We start from the raw sequence: 23942 nt of genomic DNA, 5'->3' as shown, positions 1-23942 counted from the left end.
ACCAACCTGCCTTTGCGTGCAGATGTTGGGGTGATTGCATACCAACTTACTGAAATGTTTTCTTTCTCAGACTGTGTTACTAAGACAACAGTTCCACTCTGTTCTTTAATGCAAATTCGTTTTTTTTGGAATGATCATAACCAGTTCTTCTGCCACTCCTTGCATTTCTCAAGTCATTTTTAGTTCCCACATTGCCTCAGGGTACTTGCAGGTTGCTGACTTGTTAATTATATAGTTCCTCTACTCTCTGATACGCCTAAGAATATGCTGGCAGATGCTGCTGTACTTGTTCTCCTTTACAACTGGTAGAGGAATGTAGTGTGTAGAATGTAGTGGTGTAGAATGACTGCATGATGACTGTCTTTTGGCCCGAAAGACAAGCACTGGGTTTCTCGTACATACTCATGTACATATTCATCAAAAGTATGTAGCACCACATTGTGGTTTCAAACCATTGTGATTCAATTCACTGCCATGCTGCTGCTCATAACATGCACTGGACTGAAAACCAAAGAGTGGGATGAGAAGAACTACATTTGACTTGAGAGGAATTTAAGTGTGCTTAAAAAAAAAATAATCTATACAGTAATGGTCCTTAAGGAATCCGTGAATGTAGCTCAGATGCAGCATTGCTGAAATTAAGCATTAATGTTGAAATTAACTTCCTAGAGAATTGGCCATTGCTATAAATTTTGCATTGAGGGTGCTCCTCTGTAACGAAGATGGTTGGCAGTAGAAAACTTTAAGACAGGGAGAGAGGTTAGATCAAGAAAACACCCTGATCACATAAATCATTACTCCAGGGCAAAATGTAATGAGTATTTTTTAAACATGAGCTGTCTGCACTGTGACATCCATTTAACATCGTACCATCATGCCATACCAATAATTTAAGTTTAATGAAATCCTTCTCCCCCCTCATGTCACCCATGCTTTTGATTAGTCTGAAGGTATTCACAACAATACTCAGTATTGATTTCCCTATAAAGACAGCTGCTTGGTCCCCAGGGATAAATGTGGGAGCAAGTGACACTTGTGACCATACAGATTTCAGATTAATGGGCTGCTCTGCTATGACTAAAAGAAATGATAGGCACCTTGTGGTATTAATCACTTCGTGACAGTCTGTCCTAATTGAACCATTTTAAAACCTGTATAGAAAATTCAGCTTTCAGGGTTCAATCATCCTATTGTACATCATCCATCCTAGTAGTGACGTCCATGTTTTCAGGAGAAAATGTATAAAAATGGTGCAGAAGAGCAAATGCTACGCTGAGGTATTTTCCAGGTCTTGTATTACCTTTGACTTCTGAGCGCACACAACAAGGTCCCATACTGAACACAATGATAGAAATGTCTCTGCACTCACAGGTGAAAATTTGGAGCAAAACTAAAGAAACTTTTTTTTTTTACTAATGGCCTCATCTGAAAGAATGATTGCAAGAGGGAGATCGGGCTGAGAGGCTGTATTTATCGACTTGATGCATATGTGTGTTTACTTACATTTACATTGGAAAAATAGTCTGATACGTTCAGCTTTTACTTTCCCATTTGGGAAATGTAAGTATCCATTTAGCTGAATAAAATATAGCCATCTTTGGAACTGCTTACATCTTTTCCTCCTGATCTCTCATTTATAACTCACTCTTGAACACCAAGGACGTTGATCACTGGGATCTTGTTAATTCCCCTGTGGGATGCCAAGCTTTACTGACTTCCAGCCTTATCAGCGCAGAGACAAATGGAGCTTTTTGTCTTGTTTTCTCTTTTATTCCATGAATTACAGGTTTGATCCAAATCCCATTAAGCTCTGTGTGTTGGATTGTTTTCCTATTGCAAAGCTGCTGTACTTCCTTCTGTAAGCTGTTAGGAAGAGGCAAGAGCCTCCACCAGCTGTTGACTGGGTTTGGTATCATGCTCTTAATGCTCCTTAACTGCTGGTGAATGTCACCTGCAGAACTGTAGTAATACCAACATAGTGAAATCATGCTAAAAAGGTGACTTTACTATTTTTGCCCGCATTTCTCTACCTGTGAATCAAAACAAAAACACAGCAATCTAACTACATTGCAGAGGTATTACAGGGATTCACAGAATGTTTAGTGCAAAAGAGATAATTACTGCAAATATATATGTAAATGTATACAGGTATGCATTTTGCAATATAAATGATGCTTTTAGTTGTCTTGTACTCTTTATCTGGCAGACAATTATTCATGTAAGGCATTTCTTGTAATCAGACATGTTCTGAACCATAAACTAGGTATATCTCCATCATGAAGTATTTCCACCAGGACCTCACAGTGTGCTGAAGGAAGGAAATGCATGTTCTTTTTTCCCTGTGAAAACTCTGAATTGCCAAGAAGCTTGTTTGCACTGTCTTTGTTGCAGTAGATCCCATATGTTGACTCTTTCTGGCCCTTGCTTTCAAACAAGGTACTGCGCTGAAACTAGAAAAGGCTGTAACCTTTTTAAAACCACAAGTCATCACCTTTTTGCTAGTATTTGTACCGATTTTAACATGGTGAGGTCTTGGCAAGAACCAAGATTCCTCAGTCTCGTAATAACAAAAATAATGATACTAGGGTGACTGTTTAAAGGAAAGACAGTGTGCTTTATCAAGAAATAAAATGAAGCCACAGACGGTTCAGCCTCTGCAACATGTTTAATTGTGTCTGGAAGACTGTTATTTCATGGAATTGATGGGTGTCCTCACACCTCTTCTTAACCCCCTCCATGCTTAGAAGGGGTTGGCAGGGTGCCTGTAGGACTGTGAGCACACTGCTACCAGCCGTAACCTCTGAGCAGCCCAATTGTTGCCTACAGATGACAGGGCTTTTCCTGGAATCAGGTTAAGAAGAGCAGTGTGCACCCCAAACCAGCAAGTCCCTGCATGAACCAGAGCAGGTGGAGAAGTCTGGATGCACACCAGGGGGAGAGCAATCACGTGTCCCTGTATAGACCACATACACACCCACAATTGGGGTGGCAATGGTAGACGTGGGGTGAAATGAAAAGCTGGGGGTGAATGCTTCAGCTTGTTGCTTTGATGGGACACCAATAAAGCCATGTGTCCTTCCATGATAGTTACCCATTTGCTGCTGCCACAGACTGAGTCAGTCTCATTAGCACACCACTGCATTCAGTTTTTCTCTTAATTTCTCCATTGGGTTAAGATTCAGTAAGCATCTAAGTATATTTTTCCATTCAGCAATAGAGAAAGCAGATGTACAATATGCAATGTTTATGCGTTGTCAACGGAATAGAGATGGGAATATTTTTACTTTGCTTTTTTAATCATAAATAGGAAGAAAAAAATCTTTGTGTCAAACAGCAGTTGCTGTCATTACAATGAATGAGAGTTAGTGAATAAACGTGAGCCAGAAATATGATTTTAGACATTTTTCCCCTTAATTTCACCAAAGGCTATGAAGATTGATCAGATCTGTAATATCAGGGGACATTAAGTTGAATAGTTCCATTGAAACTGCAGTGTCTACATCTTGCCAAAATACTGCTTTTGTCTAATTAAGAAATATATATATTTTTAATGTTTCTAAAATTCTTGTCATAGAAAGAATTGGGAGTTTTAAGCAGTAGTGTAATTGCTCTTATCTGCTTGTCAGATACATTCTCACTTGCTCTGTGTTAGTTTGTCACATATTTTGTAATTACTATTAACCATATGAAATTTTCTCAAAATGAAATGTACTGCCAACATGGTCATTTGCAGTTATTCCATTTGAGTTAAATAGATCTTTGTAATAAGCCTAAAAATGTCTTTTGGTCTTATACATTGTTTCAGGAGCCTTGTTAGCCTCAGCTTCATCACACTCGATTTTGGCTTCTAGTTCTCAGTAATGTTTGGTGAAATATCCTTAGGAATATTACAAAATTAACACAGGTTGATTTCACCATTTATTTATTAATTTTGCATGTATTAAATGACATTCTTGAAACATTACTTTTTCTCCTTTCCTATTTTTATCATTGAAAGTATTTTCCACCTCAAGTCATTCCTTACAGTACTTGCAAGGTATTATTTAGTTTCCATATATGCATGCACAAGTTATATGACCTTTTTGCATGGAAAATAGTTTTGTTGGTGTAAAAGCTTTTGTGTAATATAGTGTTCATCTTTGACAAATGAGGTAGCAGGTTTTCTTGGCTTGATGGAAGTCTGTTATCTTTACATGAGACCATTGCAATGGCTTTTCACCAACCTAAGCAGATAAAAATTGCTGTCCTTGTAGCCTGAGATGTTGGACAGTATTGCCCCCTGCTCTGCCCTTCTTTCCATGGTGTCTTTTATTTGACGGTATTTTATTGTCCCTCATGGTGCTTCTGCTGTAATCCGGCATTCAAAACCTGATCTACTGCATACTTAGCATTCTGCTTAGCTGGTAGCATTAACTGAAAGTCCATAGAAAGATTCAGTAAGTGAAATCCACATAAGTATCATAAAAATTCTGCCTGTTAAACTATTTTTCTTCTTCTAGAAATCAAGATACGAGCAAAAAAAAAATATCCAAAAATTACAGAAAATCAGTTGTAATATGTCCAGAATTATTAGGTTGTCTGGGGCTGAGATATCCATTACAAGATGTGCAGACCTGTTTGAAAACCTAAATCAAAACTCCAGTCATACGTCTTCTGACTCTAATCTGTAACTCAAAGATGGTACAAAACAAGCCATACTCAGGGTCATGTTATTGCTCCGAACCTAAAAGGCCTAGAAAGTAGTTCACAACATAAAAAAATATTTAGTAGTGATAGTAAAGAGAAGGCTCTGGGGCATTAAAAACCTTCAAATTCTCACAACAGTTGAAATCCAGTCTTGAGAGGTGGCAACAATGCTTGCACACACAAAACAAACTTACAGATTCCATTTTATATATTTAATTCTCTCAGTGTTTTCGAGGAGCTGTTAACAATGCAATATAGTCAAGTTACTTAATTTAAGATGGATATGTGTAGAAAAAAGCTCACGGGGAAAAATGCTGAAGAATTCTAGTCAACAGAATTAACAACCACTTATGCTTTTAAAACTGGAAATCTCACAATTGGACCTTTTAAAATAAATAACTGTACATATGTGTTTTGCTCATGAAAATAACCAATTGGCAAGAATATTTATGAAAACAATATGAGCAATTAGATTTTGCAATTATACATTTCATTTTATTGGCAAACATTCCTTCTGCAGTTAGTAACAAAGAGGAAAATGTGATGAGCAGCCTTAGGATGACACTAAATATTACACATAAATACTCTTTAGCAAATCTATCCCAAGCAAATCTAATGGAAACCACTGATTTTCATAAAAGGAAATAACATTTGGTTAAAGTTTAATATTAAGGAAATGAACTGTCGCATAGTATAAGGCTTGAACAGACTGAGAAGGGATGACAGCAACGCCTGTTTCAGACCCAAATGCTGCTAAAATGCCATGGTAACACTCATGCATTATTTATTTCCATGACTAAATATAAGCACTTTTGCTATCCTGAACTGAACCACAGCTGGGAATTCAAGTTTTCTTTCAATACAGCCCATCAGACTTACCAATCTATCAATGTTACCAGGCAGGCTTTTCAATTACCCAAATACTTCAGCCATCTCACACCACACATCGCCCCAGCCATGCCAGGCCCTGTGATGGGACACAAACTGTCCTAAGGGTCTTACCTACAAGAAACCCGGCAAAAGTTAAGGTTGGTGGCCAAATGGGTTGCCCTTGTAACCTGCATGTCATTATTTGTGCACCGTCTGTATTAAAGTTTTAGAACATATGTGAATTCCTGCAGTAAAAAGTTAGTTGTGGACAATTTCTTGTCATCCGAAGTTTGCAGCGTGTGTTCGATTGGTGACCATGATGAAATCATCCAAGGCGAAAGCTAAAGACCAATCTGCCCACTGGTGCAGTATCATTCAGCTGAAGGGAATGAAATTCTGACAGTTTAGATTCACTGAGACACTAAACTAAAGCCCTTAATGAAATTACAATGAGCAGACACGCAATTTCTCCATGAAAAACTCAGAACTAGTGCTATTGATAGAGAATGAAACAAGCCTCAGAATTGCTCATCTGTCATTCAAGGAATTAGGCCCTGAAACAGCCTGAGCACACAGCAAGTGTTATTACATGAGCAACACCATTAATTTATAACGTCACTATGGAACTGCTTTAAATTAGGTTCACAGTTAAGGATCTTGGTGAGTCAGGGCTGTAGCATTTTAGGGCTCAGGGTCAAAAATTACCAAGAGGAGATTCAAGAGAGAGAAACTAATCTTTCCCCACACAGATCCCATGTGAAGGCCAGACTTTCCTGAGGGGGCAGGAAAGGATGAGAGGTGTGGAAAATTAGGCTTCCTGGTCAGGCAGGTGCTTTCACTACTGCCAGAAGCCCCGGAGACATACACATTTCTGGAGTGGGTTTGTCCCTTGCCCTGCTGATCGTACCTTATGGCCCTGCATAAAGCCTCCCACATCCATAGCAGAATGGAAAAATTCTGAATGCCTGTATGTTGTAAAAGCCTCCTTCAAAATGTAATAAACGTGCTATCAGAGGAACCTGACAGTTAGGCATACAAATCCCACAGAAAATTCATTACGAGTTGGGCTTCTTTAAGCTCTTCTGAAAAGCTCAATACGCGCAACTATTTCTGAAGCATGAAAGCGATACCCAGAAGTTCTGTAATAGTGCCAAGAGCAGAGTATACTGCCAGTTTTTCACTCCTGCTTCAAGCTCTGGCAATCAAAAGCGACAGGTAATGTTGTTACAGCAAGATTAGACACCAGATAGAAATGACTTTTTCTCCCCCATCCATTGGCCCTAGTTTGTTTTGAAAGAAAAAGATTGAGGTTGAATATATAAATTCATAAGGACTCGCTCTGAATGACCACAATTTGAATTTCAATGCCGTAAGACAGATGGCAAGTGTAGTTTGATCGTAAGTTGTACATGGAATCCTCCTATCCATTTTCCTGTTTACTAAAACGTATGGAAAAAGGTCAATATGAAGCTGAGTAGATAATGTTCACGATGGCTGGTTATTAGCTAAAGCATAAGGTAGGGGAAAAAGAGCAATACACACCCAAACTACCCATGTTGTATGGAAATTCAGTAGTAACACTCTCAGAGGATAAATCAGTATAACCTATTTAAACAAAAATGTAATGTCATTTGGATTCATGCATATGTCAAAGAGTGACCAGACCCAAAACATAACAGACGTGCACAGAGGACATACTCATTTTCAGCTTTCAGATACTTATTTTGCAAAGAACTGTGTGGATGCTGTTCCTTAACTTCTGCGTACCAAAGGTTTCTCTCCTGAAGGGTAGGAGCTGGAAGGGTCGCAAAACTGCATGTTGTTGTGCTTCAGATGGTGATCTGAGTGACCTTAACTAAACCATATATTTCAGTAAATGGTTTATTATAGGTTACACAGGTTATACAGGATGCTAGTAATTCTTCAGTACTACATTTTTTAATAACATAACTTTTTAGCTTAGTGCTTTTTATCACCTAAATTCACATATTATTAATATCTACCTAACATTTTTAATGTTACAAACTGCTTATTTAAAGAACGTTAAAATCAAGTGATAGATGAGTCTGGCCACAAATAATGCCAAAGTTAAATTTGAATTAATTTAACACTTGAATGACAGTAAGGAAATAAATATACTGCTGACAAGACGTGTTAATGTTGTGCAGTGCATGTTTCTCAAGTTGTCTGTGTTGTTTTTGTTTATCAATGAATGCTCTTTGCATGTTTATGCCTGGGCTTTTCTCCCCCTCTCTCTTCCTGCTAATCAATGTGTATATCCCCCATTTAGGACAACAGATGAGTCCCCAGAGCTAGCTGAGCCTTGGCAAGCAAAGTCACCTGTGTTAATGAATACTCATTTGAAATAATTTACATGAGAGATGCAATTTACAATATTTTCTGTGTAAACTGCATGAAAATCAAGGATAATTGGGCATTAAGTCATTCTTCTCCATTCCTCAGGGAAGTAGCTGCATCAGAAAGGTCTGTGTATTCCACCCAATACAGCCAGATGTTCAATTTATCACAGCTTTGTTAGAAAACTTAACAAACTTTGGGTAATAGTAAACAAATATTTTTACTGACACATCCTGCAGTCAAAAAAAAAAATATATATAATATATATATATATACACACACGTTTTTGCATTGCTTTTGAGTGACCTGATGTATAATTGAAATTAAACCTTTGGCAACCTTTTGCTATTTTAGACAATCTAGGCCTGTTTTTGCATCTCCTTCTCAAAATCTTGAACAACAGCAATATTTACAGCCCTCAGAGGCTGAGGGCACATGGAATGAAATCCCACGCTATTTCTGACCAAGACCATGGGAAATCTGAGGAGCCAAGTAGTCTTTGAGAAGCCTTTCCTATTTGTGTTCTAGACTTGTGTGTGCAGTTTGGGAAAAGAGACTAGGAAGCACTGTAGTTGACATTGCCACTGTACTAACAACTGAACCCAGCCAAGTCCCCTTAAATCTTCAGCACTGTCAGTGCAAATGCAGTTAATAAATTGTGTCTCACAAAGAAAGGTCACAAATGAGTGACTCAGTTTAAAGCACTTGCAACTGCTGGGTAGTTAGCAGAAGTTTACAAATTATATTTTCCATACAGAGCCTCTCACTATGTGATGTTATGGAGTTATGCTAATATCTCTGATCATTTCTTGAGGAGAGGGCCTGATATTTCCATTTTAAAATGCTGAAAATGTTCATAATATTTTTACTTCGATAGTAAAATACAAATACAAGATTTGTTTCTGTGTAATATAAAGAATGAATTACTGTCCTGGTGTCTGCTTTATTTGAGCTAGTCTTTTGTTTTGTAACAGCTGTTTTGAATTTCCATCTTTAAAGTTAGTTAAGAAATCTGTAAATATGGGCTGCCTTTTCAAATAAGTGAGATGCTGGTTTTCTATGTGAACTGAGTGTTCTCAGTTGCATGTGCAGGAGGGTGATTGATGCAGTCTTTTGTCTCAGCTCTAGTTAAGGACAGTCAGAAAGTACATCTTTTTAGTTAGCTATCTTCTCCAATACTTCAGCATAAAGGTACTGTGATTCAGTCATCATTCTTTCTCAGTCTTTTATTTTTCTGATAAAGGGAAATAGCTTGCTTCTTAGTGCATCACAAAGCACAACCCTTCGTTCACTAGCTCCATGTAAAGGGATTGACATATTGGAAGAATGATGCGGAGAACAAAATCCATCCTTCACACCTTCCTCATTCAATAGCTCCAATGTGTAGGTCTCTGTGAGAGCTTTGGCTTTTCCGACCTGCAAGTCATACTGCAGTGGAGAACGATATTTAGTTTTGCATTCATTCATTTTATCCAGGTGCCCCATTTTGCTAAATGGTTACACAAATTTAACCACTTAACTGCACAATGAAACATTAAAATCCAGCCCGCAAATCTACTGATTATAGAAGACAGCATACAGTATCAAACTCTGCATTGCAAACTGACACTACTTGACATCTTTTCCAAATGCCATCTGCAAATACTATAATTAGAATACAGAATTTTTTCTAACTCATTTAACAGCAACAAAAAGATCAAAAAACTTTCAGGCATAAATTTTCGGTAGACATGCAGCAATAAATCCTTAAATATGCACTGAGTCAGGATAAGAATTTGCCTTGTAGACATATTGTTAACATAGACATCAAATTAGCTTGACATGAGCTCAGTAATTAGTACTTCGGGCAAAACAATGGAAAATAAATTTCACTGCGATCAATTGCTATTGGAATATCCACGAATATGTAGATTGAAGTCTAATTTGGAAACAACTCACATTTAAAATTGTGATATAATGTAAAGAAGTTTCTATTTGAATTTTCTAGTGAAAGTCTTAATATTTGGGTTTAAACTGAAACTTGGGGGATGCTTTTCTTGCTCCATGATAATAAAAAACGACTTATTTAAATACACTGCAATAGCAACCAGCATCCTAGTATAGTATTGATGAGGCCTAGTACAGTCTCAATGCTAGTAGTAACCCCAAATTCTCTGCCTAGACAACATTAGCAGAGACAAGGTTTAGGTTGCTGTAGGATGTCCTACAGATTTTCAGATAACATTAAATATAGGGCCCGGCTTAAATATTTCCCTGGCTACCATTAACACTGTCCCAGACAAGTTCCTCTGTAAGCACACAATAGGCAAAACATCTGTTTATGTCATGGTTCGTACAAATTTGTCTGCTAAGTCCCACTCACAGCTTGATGTTGGCAATTTGAGTCTTGAGATACCCTTTCACTGTCTTGGAAAGTGCTGCCTTGCCCCAGAAAGTATTTATTTTTAATCTCCGTGATGGTAGGGCCTGTTTTGGAGGATCTCTTGGAGAAATTGTTCAACTTTAGGCTGTCCCTGGTAGCTCCAGAATTGAGCTCTGGACTTTCTGCCCTACTGAGAGCCTTCAGCATGAGCTGCTAATGCTTTCCATGAGAGGGGAAACTAAGGACTTGCATCTTTTTTCTTTGATTTACTGTCATGACTGTATTTCAAGAGAGGTCATGCTGGGTCTGTGTGTCTTGGCAGCAGCAGCCAGTACGGCAAAGGGGCACAATTATAGAGAAGGGAGCAGTCAATAGCTGAAATCTGCTGTCATTTAGAGCTTTTAGGATGAGATTTCACTCCTTGACAGCAGAATCAGCCAAGAGGGCATGAAATGGGCCTGGGAGATCTGCCCAGCACTCTTGACCGCACTTCCATCCCCTTGTCTGTGCATCTAAAGGACTAGGCCCTGAACTGGCACCGTGATAGCACTGCTATGTCAGGCAATCCTACCTAGCAGATATGTTTTAAAAAACATGCTGTCAAGTGTAGCTGGGCCGTCCCCAGTGAAACCCACCTCCACAAGCAGTGCAGCAAAGACCAAATGCACAAACATGAAGGAATCTTGCCTGGGCCCATGGTATAACCTGAACTCAGCTGCTACTGAGGTCTCGGTCTTTGGCACTGCTGCATTGCCTACTCGCAGCTCAACAAAGACTACAGTTGTGTATTTTGGGACCTCCTCTGGGAATAATGTTCTTGTGCTGGCTTGGATTGGAAATACCAAACAGGCAGCCAGGGAAGGCTGCGATTGCACAGATCATAACACTCCAGCTCCTCCATAGCCAAAGATCAGAGCAAGCTGTCAGTCCCAGAGCTGTGCTTTGATACACTGCAGACTCTGATAAATTACACATAGGAACAGGAAGGATGGATGGTGACCTCGCGACCTGCCACTCAGTCCTGCTTAATCCCTCCAGCCATGTTCTGCAGATGCAGGAAGGTCCCTTGATGTATGTCTTCAGGAGAGTGACAATGAAAAAGTTGCTTAAATGCTTGTAGCTGTCACAGAAATACAAAGCAAGCAAAATGAATGTTGGGTGTTTCAGTAGCTAATGTTACCCTGGATTCACTTTGCTTGCAGATTCAGTCAGTATATATTTATTTCTGTCTTAACATGCACTCTGTTGACAGTAATTTTGTTAGGGACAAAATATTTCAATCAGAAACAGAGTTTCCAGTAAACTGATGCATTTCATTTGCTGCCTTTTTTTTTTTTCTCCCGCTATCTTTTCTGCCTCTCACCACCTTGGCCTACATGAAGCAAAATTATTTGAATGAATTGTGTAGAGGCAAGGTAATTTCAGTGCCTACTGCTGCAACATTACTATACAAAATTACATGTTAGCCAGGTTAATAGATTATTTATTTTCATTAAATATTGATTACCAGTTACTTATGCTGACAGGCACTTTCCTGTTTACTGTTAAAGTGTCTACATGCTTCTGTTATTTTATGGTGGTGGCGGTGGAGGTATAAGTTAACCATTTGGTCTCATGAATTTTCATGTTTTGACACTGACTGACATCTGCATGGTAATTCTGCCAATGACCTGTGAGTGCACTTCTCTAATGCAACTTTATACCTAATGTATTCAAAAATCCCTGGAGCGAATGAGGATGTTTTAACCAAGGGTCCTGCCCTCAGTTACCAGGAAAGATGCCTCAGCCTAGCCTAAATCTCACAAAGGTTTCCTAAATTCTGTGACACTGTTCTTCTGCCTGAAGCCTTTCTGTGCTGTGCAGCCTTACTGGCATGTTGGAAAAAAAAAAGACGCAAAAGAAGATGTAAGAGTAGAGAAAAGTATCTGAGAAGTCTCTCAATTTCTACAGAATTCATTCATTCGAAATCAACTAGTACGATGATACATAAATGGTGAAGGATGGGAATTCCTGAGCAGTTTTGTACCGTGAATCCAGTGTATGGTTTTGAATTAGCACCAGCAGCAGAACAAGCTATGATTGTAAGACAAAAAATAACTAATCAAATGTCCACATTGGAAAATACAGTAAATTCAGAATAAACTTTTTTTTTTTTCTTTTTCAAAATGAAATATGACTGAGCAAGATTTGCTTCATGATGCAAGGCAGCTCTACAGATATGGCTTTAAATAAAAAAATAATAAAAAAAATCAAGGTTTGCAATAGTATAGTAAAAAAATAAACACTTTTTAAAAGGAACGATACTTCTAAATTTTTGCTCGTTATCTGTTGTATTACTTGCAGTTAGAACTAGTCCAAATTCATAATTTCCACAGCAAAAATAAAAATGAAATGTCAAAATTTATCTGACTCCAAAGTAAAATTAGACATGAGAACGTCAAAACTTTTTCACGGAGATACTAGATTTGAAATATTGCATTCTGGTAACCTCGAAGTACTTGATAAGGTCAGAACACTTCATTGTGACGTTATCATTTCTAAACTACTCTGAAAAAAATCAAAACAATAGTGGAAAAATGTTGGCATCTTGACCTTATGGAAACAAAATGTTATGGGAGCTTTTCATAAAAAAAATATTGATGCATGTTGTACATTTCCAGAAAATCATTTCAGGGTGATCAAATCAGAAACTTTTTTTGTCAGGCAATGCTTGACTAGTACCAGCTCCATCTGTTCAAGGAAATAGCTTTCACAGAAAATACTGCTTCCATAAAATGTCCTCTGCAGTTTCCTTACTGTTTAACCTGGTAAGTGTCAAAGATGCTTGTCAAATATCGCCTTTAGACTGTGATGAGATAATGTCATGGACACAGGGGATGACGTGCTGCAAATATAATAAGGTGAATGTAATTTTTTTTGAAATGTTAGTATGGCATTTAGAAAAAATGGATACCTTCATTTTCAGTTGAAATGTGTACCAGTGATTTCTGTTTTCAGAGCCTTAAAAGCAAATGAGCTTATACAATGATATGTTACTATGAGATTAGGATATAACAATAAACCACTGAAATTATTAGCAGCAGTCTAGTACTTCAAAGTGACCCCTGATTCTAGCTTCATAAGAAATAACAGTAATAGCATTGTCATTAAAAGGAAAAGAATCTGCATTTAAATGAAAGCTTACTAAAAAGGTTTTATACAGTTTTGAGTACAGATAAACATGTGCAGCATTTCCTTACTGGGAGTGCAAATGGTCAACAGACCCCTAGGGGAAGGAAGGAAAGAAGGACTCCTGTCAAAACAGTGAGAGAACACATTTGCATTGGCATTGAAAACCTGGTAAACATTTTTTTTTTCTCCTAGTGATAGTACTGGGCTGAAAACATAAACAATAGAGTTTTCTGGCACATTCTTGAAACATATTGCACACATGGAAATTAAAATGCATTTTTTTCTTTGAACCATAGCATGTGCAAGGGATTTATATTGTTCAAAGTAAAAACGTAAGTGGACACTAATATCTGAATTCATCAAAGAATAAGCACAGGCTTAAGTCAACCTTTACTTAGTAAAGCTCTTAGGAATGTGTTTACCTGCAAGAATATGCTAGTGGCTAATGAAATCAGCGGTATATGTTTATAGGTACTGGGAGGGATTAGAAAAGAAGTCTAAACTTGCTGAAAAAAAACATCTAAAGTGGCTCTGTAATTTGTTTCCTGCCACAAATGTCTTTGAAATCAAAATAAATGCTCTCTGTTTTTAGAATATACTTGATTCTTCCAGCATTAGTGTTTTTATGGTACTTGAGATTGTGAAATATGTTTGCGCACTGAATTCATACGTCTATGCAAGATGAAGCAGGCTCAGTGTCTTAACTCTTCTAGCTTTCAACCAGTAATGAGATTTAACAAATGGTGCTATGGAACTGGTATTAACAGTGTTCTTGGTTGTATACAACATATTTAAGAAGATTATATAACTTAGCAGTTTGGCAATGAGGTACCTATGCGACTTCTGAGTTCTTTTGGGTACATTTTATCCTACTGCAATAACTTGTCTCAGAATAATCTTCTAATTTCTGGAGTATTTGGTGCAAGGGTGTTGAAGGTTTTTTGTTTCTATCTGAAGCTGTGTTATTTTATATGTTCTGTAGAATAGCTTAGTGAAAAGGAAAGTGTAAAATAATATCATAGACTCTGAAGCAAGGACTGCAGATTTGTCTCATTCATCCTAAGTGAATTAGCCCTCCAGCTAGAAAGTCTTGCTCTCTACCTTTGTAACCACCTGGTCAATTAAAGGTTTGTAAAGTCTCACAAAGCCTAACCACCTCTTCAAGCAAGAGCAGAAAGCACCACACTGTTACCACAGCAGAGCAACCAGCGTTGTTTGTGGCTGCTTCTAAAATGAAGGAACTACACATCTAAACCAGAAAGGGGCCAGTTTTAATCACAGGGGAGTGTTGTAGTCATTGAACAACTAAACAAAAACAAACCTTGCTGCCACCTTGCCTTGGGCTTGGCATAGATGTGAGGCTTTCTTGCTTTTATGCTCCTTGGTGATTCTCTGCTCTGCCTTCCTTCTTGCTACCCAGTTTGTAATTTCCAGGGCAGGATGATTCTCAAAGTCCAAGTCCTCTGGCTGACCTCCTCCTCAGACTGCTTATATTTGGAATGCTATTAAAAGATGTTATGATGTATGTCCCTCCTTCCAGGACACAGTATTTATAGCGTACCACTAACAGGTAACCCATGTAGAGCAAGCAGTCTCTGGAGCCCCCGCCTCCTGGGCTCACTGGCGTACTCGTGTTTGGCTGGCGTACAGTGTTTGCTTGTTCTTGGAAGAGGAGAACTTGGGGCATGCAGAAGGCAACCCCAGGGCCCAGTGCCAGAAGAAGGTCTTTCATTACTGCAACCGCACCTTGCCTGGAAAATGCCGCGTGTGCTCGTGTGACATTTCCACGACACGAAGCGTGCCAGAGGACAACCGCTCGGGTTACAGGTCTTTAGAAGGAGATGCTGGAGCCGAGCCACTTGGCAGACGTTCAGGCATCTGCAAGACTTTCTGGGAAACCCTCTTTCCCGGGGAAAACCGCGGGTCCCAGCTTCGTTTCACCGGATGAGCAGATCTGATTATTCCCGGCTGCCCCACCTGCAGCAGCGCACCGAGGGGCTGGGCGCTGCGCGGGGTGCCACCACCCACAGCGGGCGGCCTCGAGCCCCTCTCCGGACCCCCCCCCACCCCCCCGCCGCGCCAGGGGCACCCCCAGCCCTTTGCTCCCCAGGGCTGGATTCGGGGCCGGGGGAGGGCTGCGAGGGGTGGGCGCGGGGCGGGCGCTCCCGGAGCCCTTCCCCCGGCCCGGCCCGCCGCGGGGCAGGGGCTGGGGCGCTCCGCGGGGCGGTGCGGAGCGGGGCGAGGCTGCGGAGGCTGCTGCTCGCCATGCGGGCTGCCTGAGCCGCCGCCAACTTGCCCGGGGAAGGATGGCCTCCAATTTCAACGACATCGTGAAGCAGGGCTACGTGCGCATCCGGAGCAGGAGGCTGGGGGTGAGTGCTGGTCCCCTCCCGGGCTTACCCCAGGGGCACCTGCCTTGGGGGTCTTTTTTTTCCCTTTTTTTCCCCCCCTCTCCTTTGTCCTCCTCTTTTTGCAGACTGTGCTTTCTGGGTGTCTCCGCAGGGGAGACAAAAAAAAAAATAAATCTTGGCGGTGGTTAGGGAAGAATCAAGGCGCCGTAAACGCATACATCTATGCACCATATACGTGCGTGTGTGCACATGTATATCTCTTTCTTTTGTTTTTTCCTCGCCCTCCCGTTCGGAGATGGGGATGCTGCCCCCTTCCCGGCTCTGCCTATGGCCCCGGGGCCGGGGCAGCGCCCAGGGCTCGGAGCCCCCCCGAGGAAGGGGGCGGCCGGGGGCAAGGCGAGGGCTGGCGGGGCCAGGGCCCCCGGGGAGCGGGGCGCAGGGCGCTCGGGCTGGGCAGCGGTTCTGCCCGGCACGGAGCTGGAGGGCTGCGGCTGCGGGAGGCTTGGGGTGGTGGGGAGGGTTGCTGCAAATCGCAGGTTTGAGCTCGTGTGTGGGACAGGAGAAGGTGTTGTTGATACGTTTTAGGGCTTCTAAGTTTCACAAAATGAAAAATCGCCGCCCCCCCAAAAAAACATTCCGCCCTTAACTCCTTATTTCATTCTGAACTTATTTTAAGTCTCTCCATGTACTTTCATGACACATTCCTAGTTTTAGCTGTAGCTGCTAGGTGTGCAGCAGCAGCAGGCCAGTTCCCTGCGGTTCTTTGGCATGTGCTCTCTCAAAGCCCAGTCTCCTCCAACAGTCCAAGGACTGCTGCTCCCGTGAGCAAGCTACCTGCACTGCTCCAGCCATGGGGCTTGCGAGCTGCATGCCTCCCGGCTCCCTCGCTGAGCCAGCAGGGCTTATGGGGGGGTCAAACAGGAGGGAGGCTTTGTGTATAAAATGCTTTAATCGATGTATGTGCCTTGCACGACGGGAGAGCAACTCATTTCTTGTGCTTACTGAGAAGTGATTTATTTGATAATTCCAAATTGTGCATAGCATGAGTTTTACATGAAGATTTATTATGGTGTGTGTGGTCATCTGAAAGTTTTTGTTGGCTCATTACAATTAAAGTTTCATTCTCTTTATACCCATGTTCAATGGATTCTCTATGGTTCTGTGAACTTGCATCTCCCTGACTTGTTCGGAAAGTAGAAAGCATTTTAACATATTCCAGCAGGCATCGCTAAATGGAAGATGCCGCTTTTCTTGTACCTTATGTATAGGCATTATTTATTCTTTAAGAACCACATGGTTCAGTGACAGATGGAGATAATGTCATTATGAGAGAACTTGTAGTAAAGTTGGCAGGATTAGTGTATTCTGACTATCTTTCAGCACTGGGTATATATTGTTATCCAGTTTGTCGCTGCATAAATAAAGAGGAAGATTAAACTTCAGCACATCTTTCCATACTGTGACAGTGAAACCTAACATGTGCGTGAATAAGGTACATCTATTCTGAGATGGACGTAAATTTTGTTAATGCCTCTGGTTTCTGTTATTAAAGCTTTCCAAAGCATTTCCAAAATGCTCTGGGGGTGGTGGTGTTGAGAAGATGATGTTCAATGTCCTCTTAGTAGAGGTACGTTTGTCATTTTAAAGTAAAAAAAAAAAAGGGGGGGGGACATGTGGGGAGGCAGAAAGGCATGGAGTCTATGAAAATGAAACTAATGTTAACTCTTTTCTTTGAAAAGACATTTGCTTTATTTGATCTAATTTCTTCTTGTTCCAATGGCTTGTGTTGTATCAATGGCTGGAAAGTGTCGAAAAGGTGGTAGGGGTGATGGCAAATGTTTTTGTCAAGTCTCAGGAAAGACCCGGAGAGTAGACACGGATGTAGATTTCTTCAAATGAAGAGCCCAGAGTTCATTTTCCTTGGCTGCCTTGAGCTCTGGGCGTACTGTCCCCTAGACTCTTCAGCGGTGTGGAAGCGGTGAGGAGGGAATCTGTGGAGCTGTGGCTGCTGTTATCTGGCTGCCGCTGCATTAGATTTGGTGACAAGCATGAGGTGACCTACTCGAATCCGGATGCTCCACTTGTTTGGGAATTGGTAGTTTAATTAACGGTCTTGCCTTTCTATCCTTCTGGTTTTCAGTTTAGGCTATTTCAGTTTAGGCTATTTCAGTTTAGGCTCTGCTATGAATAGACAGTTGAACTATAGCTGCAGGCTTCTTTCTGCAACTTGCGTTGTCTATAAGCTGCTTAGGAGACTGGTTCCTTATTTACAACATCCCAGTGAAAGTGGATACCTGGGTTGATTATGATTATCCTGAGTTCTTTAAAGGAAGGACAGGCGTGTTTGCTTGCAGCAGTGGTGCAACTGTTGGTGCCCACTTCTTAGTACACAGCCCCAGCTGAACTCTCCTTGCTCCGTGGTGGTTTCCTCCTTGATCAGGTGTGGATGTGCACAGCTGATGCTGAAGCTGACTGAGCACCTGGGGCTGCCACCTGAAGTTAGAAAGGCTTGAATTCAATATTACTCAGTGGCAAATGGGAGCTTGGCTCCTTCAGAGGAGATAGAACTGTGTAAGCAGCTTGTGGGTTTGTTTTTTTTTTGGTTGGGGGTAGCTGGGGAGGGCTGTTGGACAACCAGGGGTTGGAGGTAGGAAACAAAAAATAGCGTAAACCTTAGAAACCTTAATACACTAAGCTGGAAACTTTCAAGGAACTTCCCCATGCCCTGAAAGCATTAAGAAGGCGAAGCCTGCTCCAGCCCTGAGCAGGGCTCCTGCCTACAGAGAAGAGATCTGGTGCTGCGTGGGGAGGTGTCAGTGGGAGTTATTTAAATACATTTCAATATTATGGTGGCACAGCTGTAATGAGGGCATTGTTTTTTCAAACTGAATTCAGCTCCTGGATTTTTCTCTGTAACGCTATGGTAATTCCATCACCAAGGGAACTAGGTGCAGCACTTGTATCTATCTACAAATTATCTCAAGAAATGATTTTTCTGAATAACTGGGGTGCAAGTGCTAGATTTGGAAAGGAAGGGGTGCAGAAAAGCAGCTTGCTGAAAATCGAACCTCTTTTGAAAGAAAAATCTTAATTCTGAGAGGCCTCACTTTGTAATTTCAAGATCAAATGTAGGCTAATTCGTTTTGTACCTGAACTGTTTATGTGCACTTTAAATATGTAAATTCTATTTAATATTATTTAATAGAATAGTTTCCATAGCAACATTTGTATCACATGTGTCTTCTGCAGAGCCAAATATATTCATGAGAAAGAGCACTCTTCCCAATTCTTTCCATCCTTATAGGGAGAAAAATAATTCCCTCAGCCAATGATCTGGCCCTGTTTTGTTATTAGCGCTGACACGGCGGAGATTGTGTTCCAGAAAACTGCTGACAGTGCAAATGTGCGACCTTACAGAGTTCCTTAAAACAAAACAAATCAGCTTTGTTCTGTGAGCAGCACTTCCATCGATGGCCAGTGGACCTATGTTTTGGGAGAGGAGACACCGTTGCACGGAGGGCTTTTGCTTGCCATCACCCTTCAACTGATTAACTGCTCTGTGTCTACTTACGTGAAACACCAGGGTTGTTTTATGGCTTCTGAGCCTGAAAAGTTTTTTTCCTTTTTTTTTTTTTCTTTTGCCATTGTGAATATCAAGTAAGGTCTTGTTCTGTGATAGAGATGAGACCTTTTTGAGGGGTGATTATTTTACAGGAGTGTTTCCTCTGTCATGAAAAGACCAATCCCTGTGTCCTCACCTAAAGGACAGGTGAATGTGCAGTGCTTGTGAATACACTCGGGCTTCACTTTTGGCTGAACTGGGTCAACTGAGTGTTCATTGAACAATTAAGAATCAGAACAGGAACAAATCTTTGAAATCAAGAACCTTTGTTAGGCTGGTGAGCCTGACTTGTAGCTGTTGCTGTTCGCGGGTCCAATGTTAACTCTGGCTCCAGCCTCTGACGTGGCCTTTCCCGCCCCCGGAGGCCAGAATCCTGCTTCTATGAAGAGCACAATAAAGCAGTTTAATATATCACACTGGGAAGGGTGTGTGTGTGTGTTTTCATTTTCCCTCACGGGATGAAAACTTGCCTGAAGAGCATTGAAAGGAGAGGGGCACTTGATACTTTACTAGAGCAGCAGCCAGCCCACCCCTCCCCACCGGTGGGAGGCTCCTGGCAGCACATGTTGGTTGTGGCCTAACACTTCTATTGAGCTCCTTGTTTTTGCAGCTTATTTACCCTTCCTGTATCCACACCTAAACTTGGGGTTGCTGGAAGCAACATTTCAATTTGTTCAAGGATTACAGAGCACAGAAGCTGCTCTAAGGGTATTCTCTGGTGCCACCATCAAGGTGCAGGCAGAAGTAAGTGCTGGAGGCTCAAAATGGCGGCAGGTGGTGTCCCTGAAGCCTGCCCCTTAGGGTATAGGCATCAGCATCAGAAGTGCTTGTGGCATGTAACAGCACTGGCAAGTTTTGGAGGTGAGGCTGTTCCCCATGGAGGACCCAACCCCGTCCCAGCCTGTTGATGTATGGGGGACTTCTGGAGCAAGATGCCATGGGGTTAGCTGTCAGCCCCCCTCCTTGGTATGCCAGTAACACGCTTGGAGTGTCTTGTTGCATTAAGTGATGAAGTACTGTTGGCGTCAGAGGGAAACAATCTCTTCGATGAACAGCAACTGCCTTGAGCTGTCTGCAGCTAAAAGCAAGATAGTGCTGATCAAACAGAAGTGTCTCAAAGAACCAGCTGAGATGTGCTGGTGGCGCGCAGAGATGTCTGTGGTAAGGAGTTGCACACAGCCAGAGCTGCACAAAGCCTTGTGAAGTCTGGCTTAGCTCTGCACAACACTCGATTGGAAAGCATCGGCTTCTGAAAACCTTCTCACCTCTATGGCTTTCTTCGAAACTGAGCCCCTTCTCCCTGGGTTTTTGCTGCCATGGCTTGAGCCGTTGCCTTCTAGGAGGGCAGCATGCCTTTCTGAGTAGAATGTGGACCTTGAGTTGGTACAAGTAGGACTGTACTTCTTCTCCCAAGTTTTGTCTGCTATGAACACATCTGACTTGTGTGCAAGTATTTTCATTGTATTCCTCTTTATCTGATAGCATCACTTTTAAACTTGTTAATAGAACAGGTATATCAAAATGTGAACTAATTCTGTGTACTGTGGTGCTCGATCTGCTGTGGTACAAGGCTGTTCAGAGCTCTACCTAGGCAATATGCAGAGCTGAACAGTCTTCCAGGAAAAATCCAGCAAGGATAGGCAGTATGCCTTAAGTTTTTAAGACTTAAAGAAAGATGTGGTGCCATCTACAGTAGTTTGTGCTCTCGTGCTCATCTTTCTGTCACAAACTTCCCTTTGGCAATTCCTATTGGTCTTCCTAATAAAGCTCTTAAAATGTCTTTATTCTGGAAGACTTTTTATGAGTTCTGTACCCTAAGCCAATATTTATCCAGTTTGAAATAAGTAGTGAATTACAGATAAAAACTTGAATGTGCAGTTGGGTGCATACTTGTGTTTATTTTTCATTATAAAGAAAAAGAAGTATAACAGGTGTGGAATGTTTTGCACCAGCAAGCTTCTTTTTAACATTGAAACTACATATGTTCCTTGGCTACAGGCAACATTTTTTAGGTTGTCTGTCTCTTAATTTTGTGGTGAAGATGCAAGAATTGGAGCAGTGCGTGTTTTTTATTTTTTATTTTATTACAACTTTAGCTCACAGGTTCCAGAAAACACTAAAGATCATGTGTATCTAAAAGCACAATAGGAAAGACTGACATAACTTGTATCTGAACATTGAGATGACCTGTATTCTAAAAGAGGCTGAAGTTTTTTTCCCTTCATAAAAGGCAGGGCTATTAAAATTAGGGCAGTCTAAGACAGCATATGCTGCTGAATAATATATGTAGATTACTGCTTCTGCATGAGAGAAGTATTTAAAACAGCCATGTCAATTTGTTGTTTGCTAGAAAAGCCTTACAAAGTATTTATCTTTCTGGAACATATGCTATTGCTAACTAGCTACGTTGGATGTTTACAACCCAGAAAAACAATCTGCACGCTAACACTAATGCGCAGAACTTTCAAAATGGGGCATTATTAGCAGGCAGTCTGATTTGTTTTATGATTGCCGTGATTTTGTGGAGGTATTTCCTGCATATGGAGGTCTGGGAGTCTGCTCTCCAGTTTGTATTGCTATCAAATTATTACAGGCTATTAAGAACACTCATTTGGGAGGATCCATTGACTTTAATGGAGCTGTGTGAACAGCTAAGTATCTGTTCCTAAAAAATGCAGGTCTCTGCAGAGACTTCCTGTATCTGTCAGAGAATAAAGCTCCTGGAGAGGAAGTGAGTAGTGAAGTGGAATTTTTTTACCCAACAATCTGTTTTTTATACCTCTGTCTGGCAAAGGAAATGCTGCTAACAGATTTTTGCAGAAACCTGCCTCATGAGGTGTCCTCCACTTTGCGCTTACCAGGCGAGGCACGGAGCTGTTCTTGCAGTCATATCTGTTTAACAACACTTCTAATTAAATCTACAGCCTGCTCTTGGGGTTGTGTGTAACCCCATCTGCTGGAGGCACCTCCTTGTTATGCAAGGAATGATCAGCTTCCACTGTCTATTAGAGTGGGTCCTCCATGGAAATCTGGGCCAGGTCCAAGGAAGAGATCTGAGGACCCCGTGCCAGGGTTAGCTGGATTTCAGCAGAGGCAGTCCAAAAGTGCAATTCTGACAGCACTTGCGTTTGTCCGTGGAAGGTTCCTGAGGACACTGGGATCAGCCAGCGTCTCCTATAGTTTTGGTCACGGCAAGCATGGCTTGTCCAGCATCTGGTGCGTTCCTGTGGTCCTGCCCAGAGGTTTTCTCTTGCTGTCCTTTGGGGCTTGATCTGGTGGGAACAAACGCATAGCATGGAGTTTTAAACAATGGCTTTCACCACTTTTGTTAAAGATGGAAGAACTTGTGCCTGTGCCTCATCAGTAAGGTTGTTCAAAGAGCTAAAAATGACAAGCTTAGTCCAGACTTTTTCCTTCCAACCGCTCTCCTGGCTGTGCTGAGGGGAGGAGCACTGGGGTGCATTCAGCCTTTCCTCCTCAGTGTCCTTGCTCTCTCCTATCCAAGGTGATCTTGCACCACTCCAAATCAACCTGGGTGTCATTAAGTGAGGGTGGCCTTGGGCAAGTGCTGAATCTTATTGGAAACGTGGCTGCCAAGTAGGACCCGGCTTTTAGGAATGCAGGGAAGAAGGAAAAAACAGAAGTTGTGCTTCTGAAAGCAACTCTGCTGATGGCATTGGTTTCACCACTGCAAGGGTCATGTTAACATAGGAGAAAACGTTTGTGTCGGTGCTGTTGTTCAGAACAGTGTTTAACCCTGATCTTAACCAAATTGGGTTAATTCCTAATTATAGAGAAATTGGGAAAGTAAAACTTAATGGGTAACTGTAACTGAGGCTTTTATGAAAGGTGGGACTACTGGAACTACAAGAGTAGACTTGTTCCATCTTTAGTATTAACCATGTTACGGACAGAAACGAGATCTGTGTCACCTCTTTGATGGCTCTGACTAGCCCAAAAACTCTAATCACGTCAGTGTGAAGGAATGTGATATAAGTGGTGTCCTCCAGTGCAGAACTAGGGCTCTCCTGGCTGACCCCAGAATAGGAACTTTTAATAGTTCAGCCTTTAGGAGGGCAAAGAAGGGAGCCAACTTCTTCACAGCTTTGTAACTAGGTGCTGGTTTCTAGGAAGCATGCAAGTGGAATAACATGAGATGTACTTAGATATTTCTGGACTGGTTTAAAAACTCAGTTAGTTTTTAGGTTTCTGGGTTGCTTACCTTGATTAATGCTTTATTTGTAATATTAAATACTTTTTTGATATTTAAAAATCAGAAAAAAAAATCAGGAGAACTTTAATCTCTTCTGTATTTGAGTTTTGCCTGAGAATTTTCGTGTTGGATGGCGGCCACGTGCTAGATTTAAGGAGAGCACAACAAAAGAACAGCCTAACAGACTGCAGACTGTTCCTCAGGAAGCATGGCATTGATGCATACATTTGCTTTAGGACTGGATGGGAGAACTCCTGTTTCCTACTTAGAAGTTTGGGAAAACTTTATGCAAAAGTTTTGGACTTGTAC

General features: G+C 41.3%; 1 protein-coding gene across 11 annotated transcripts in view; it reads left to right on the top strand.

Annotated features, from left to right (window-relative positions):
* The first annotated feature begins 15451 nt into the window (after positions 1-15451).
* The window catches only part of DOK5 (docking protein 5), a 42555-nt gene continuing 34064 nt past the window's right edge, over positions 15452-23942 (top strand). For 10 of the 11 annotated variants that reach the window (XM_083801449.1, XM_083801457.1, XM_083801455.1 and 7 more), the window contains exon 1: positions 15607-15819. In XM_083801449.1, the coding sequence (XP_083657575.1) occupies positions 15754-15819 (66 nt within the window). In that variant the 5' untranslated portion in view covers positions 15607-15753. Of the gene's footprint in view, positions 15549-15606; positions 15820-23942 lie in introns of those variants that run through there. The other variant, XM_083801450.1, reaches the window with a different exon arrangement.

This window comes from Anser anser, assembly GCF_964211835.1.
Source record: "Anser anser genome assembly, chromosome: 16".
Classification (NCBI taxonomy): Eukaryota; Metazoa; Chordata; class Aves; order Anseriformes; family Anatidae; genus Anser; species Anser anser.
The sequence above is the reverse complement of the archived record's forward strand: the minus strand, read 5'-3'. Positions and strand labels throughout refer to the sequence as shown.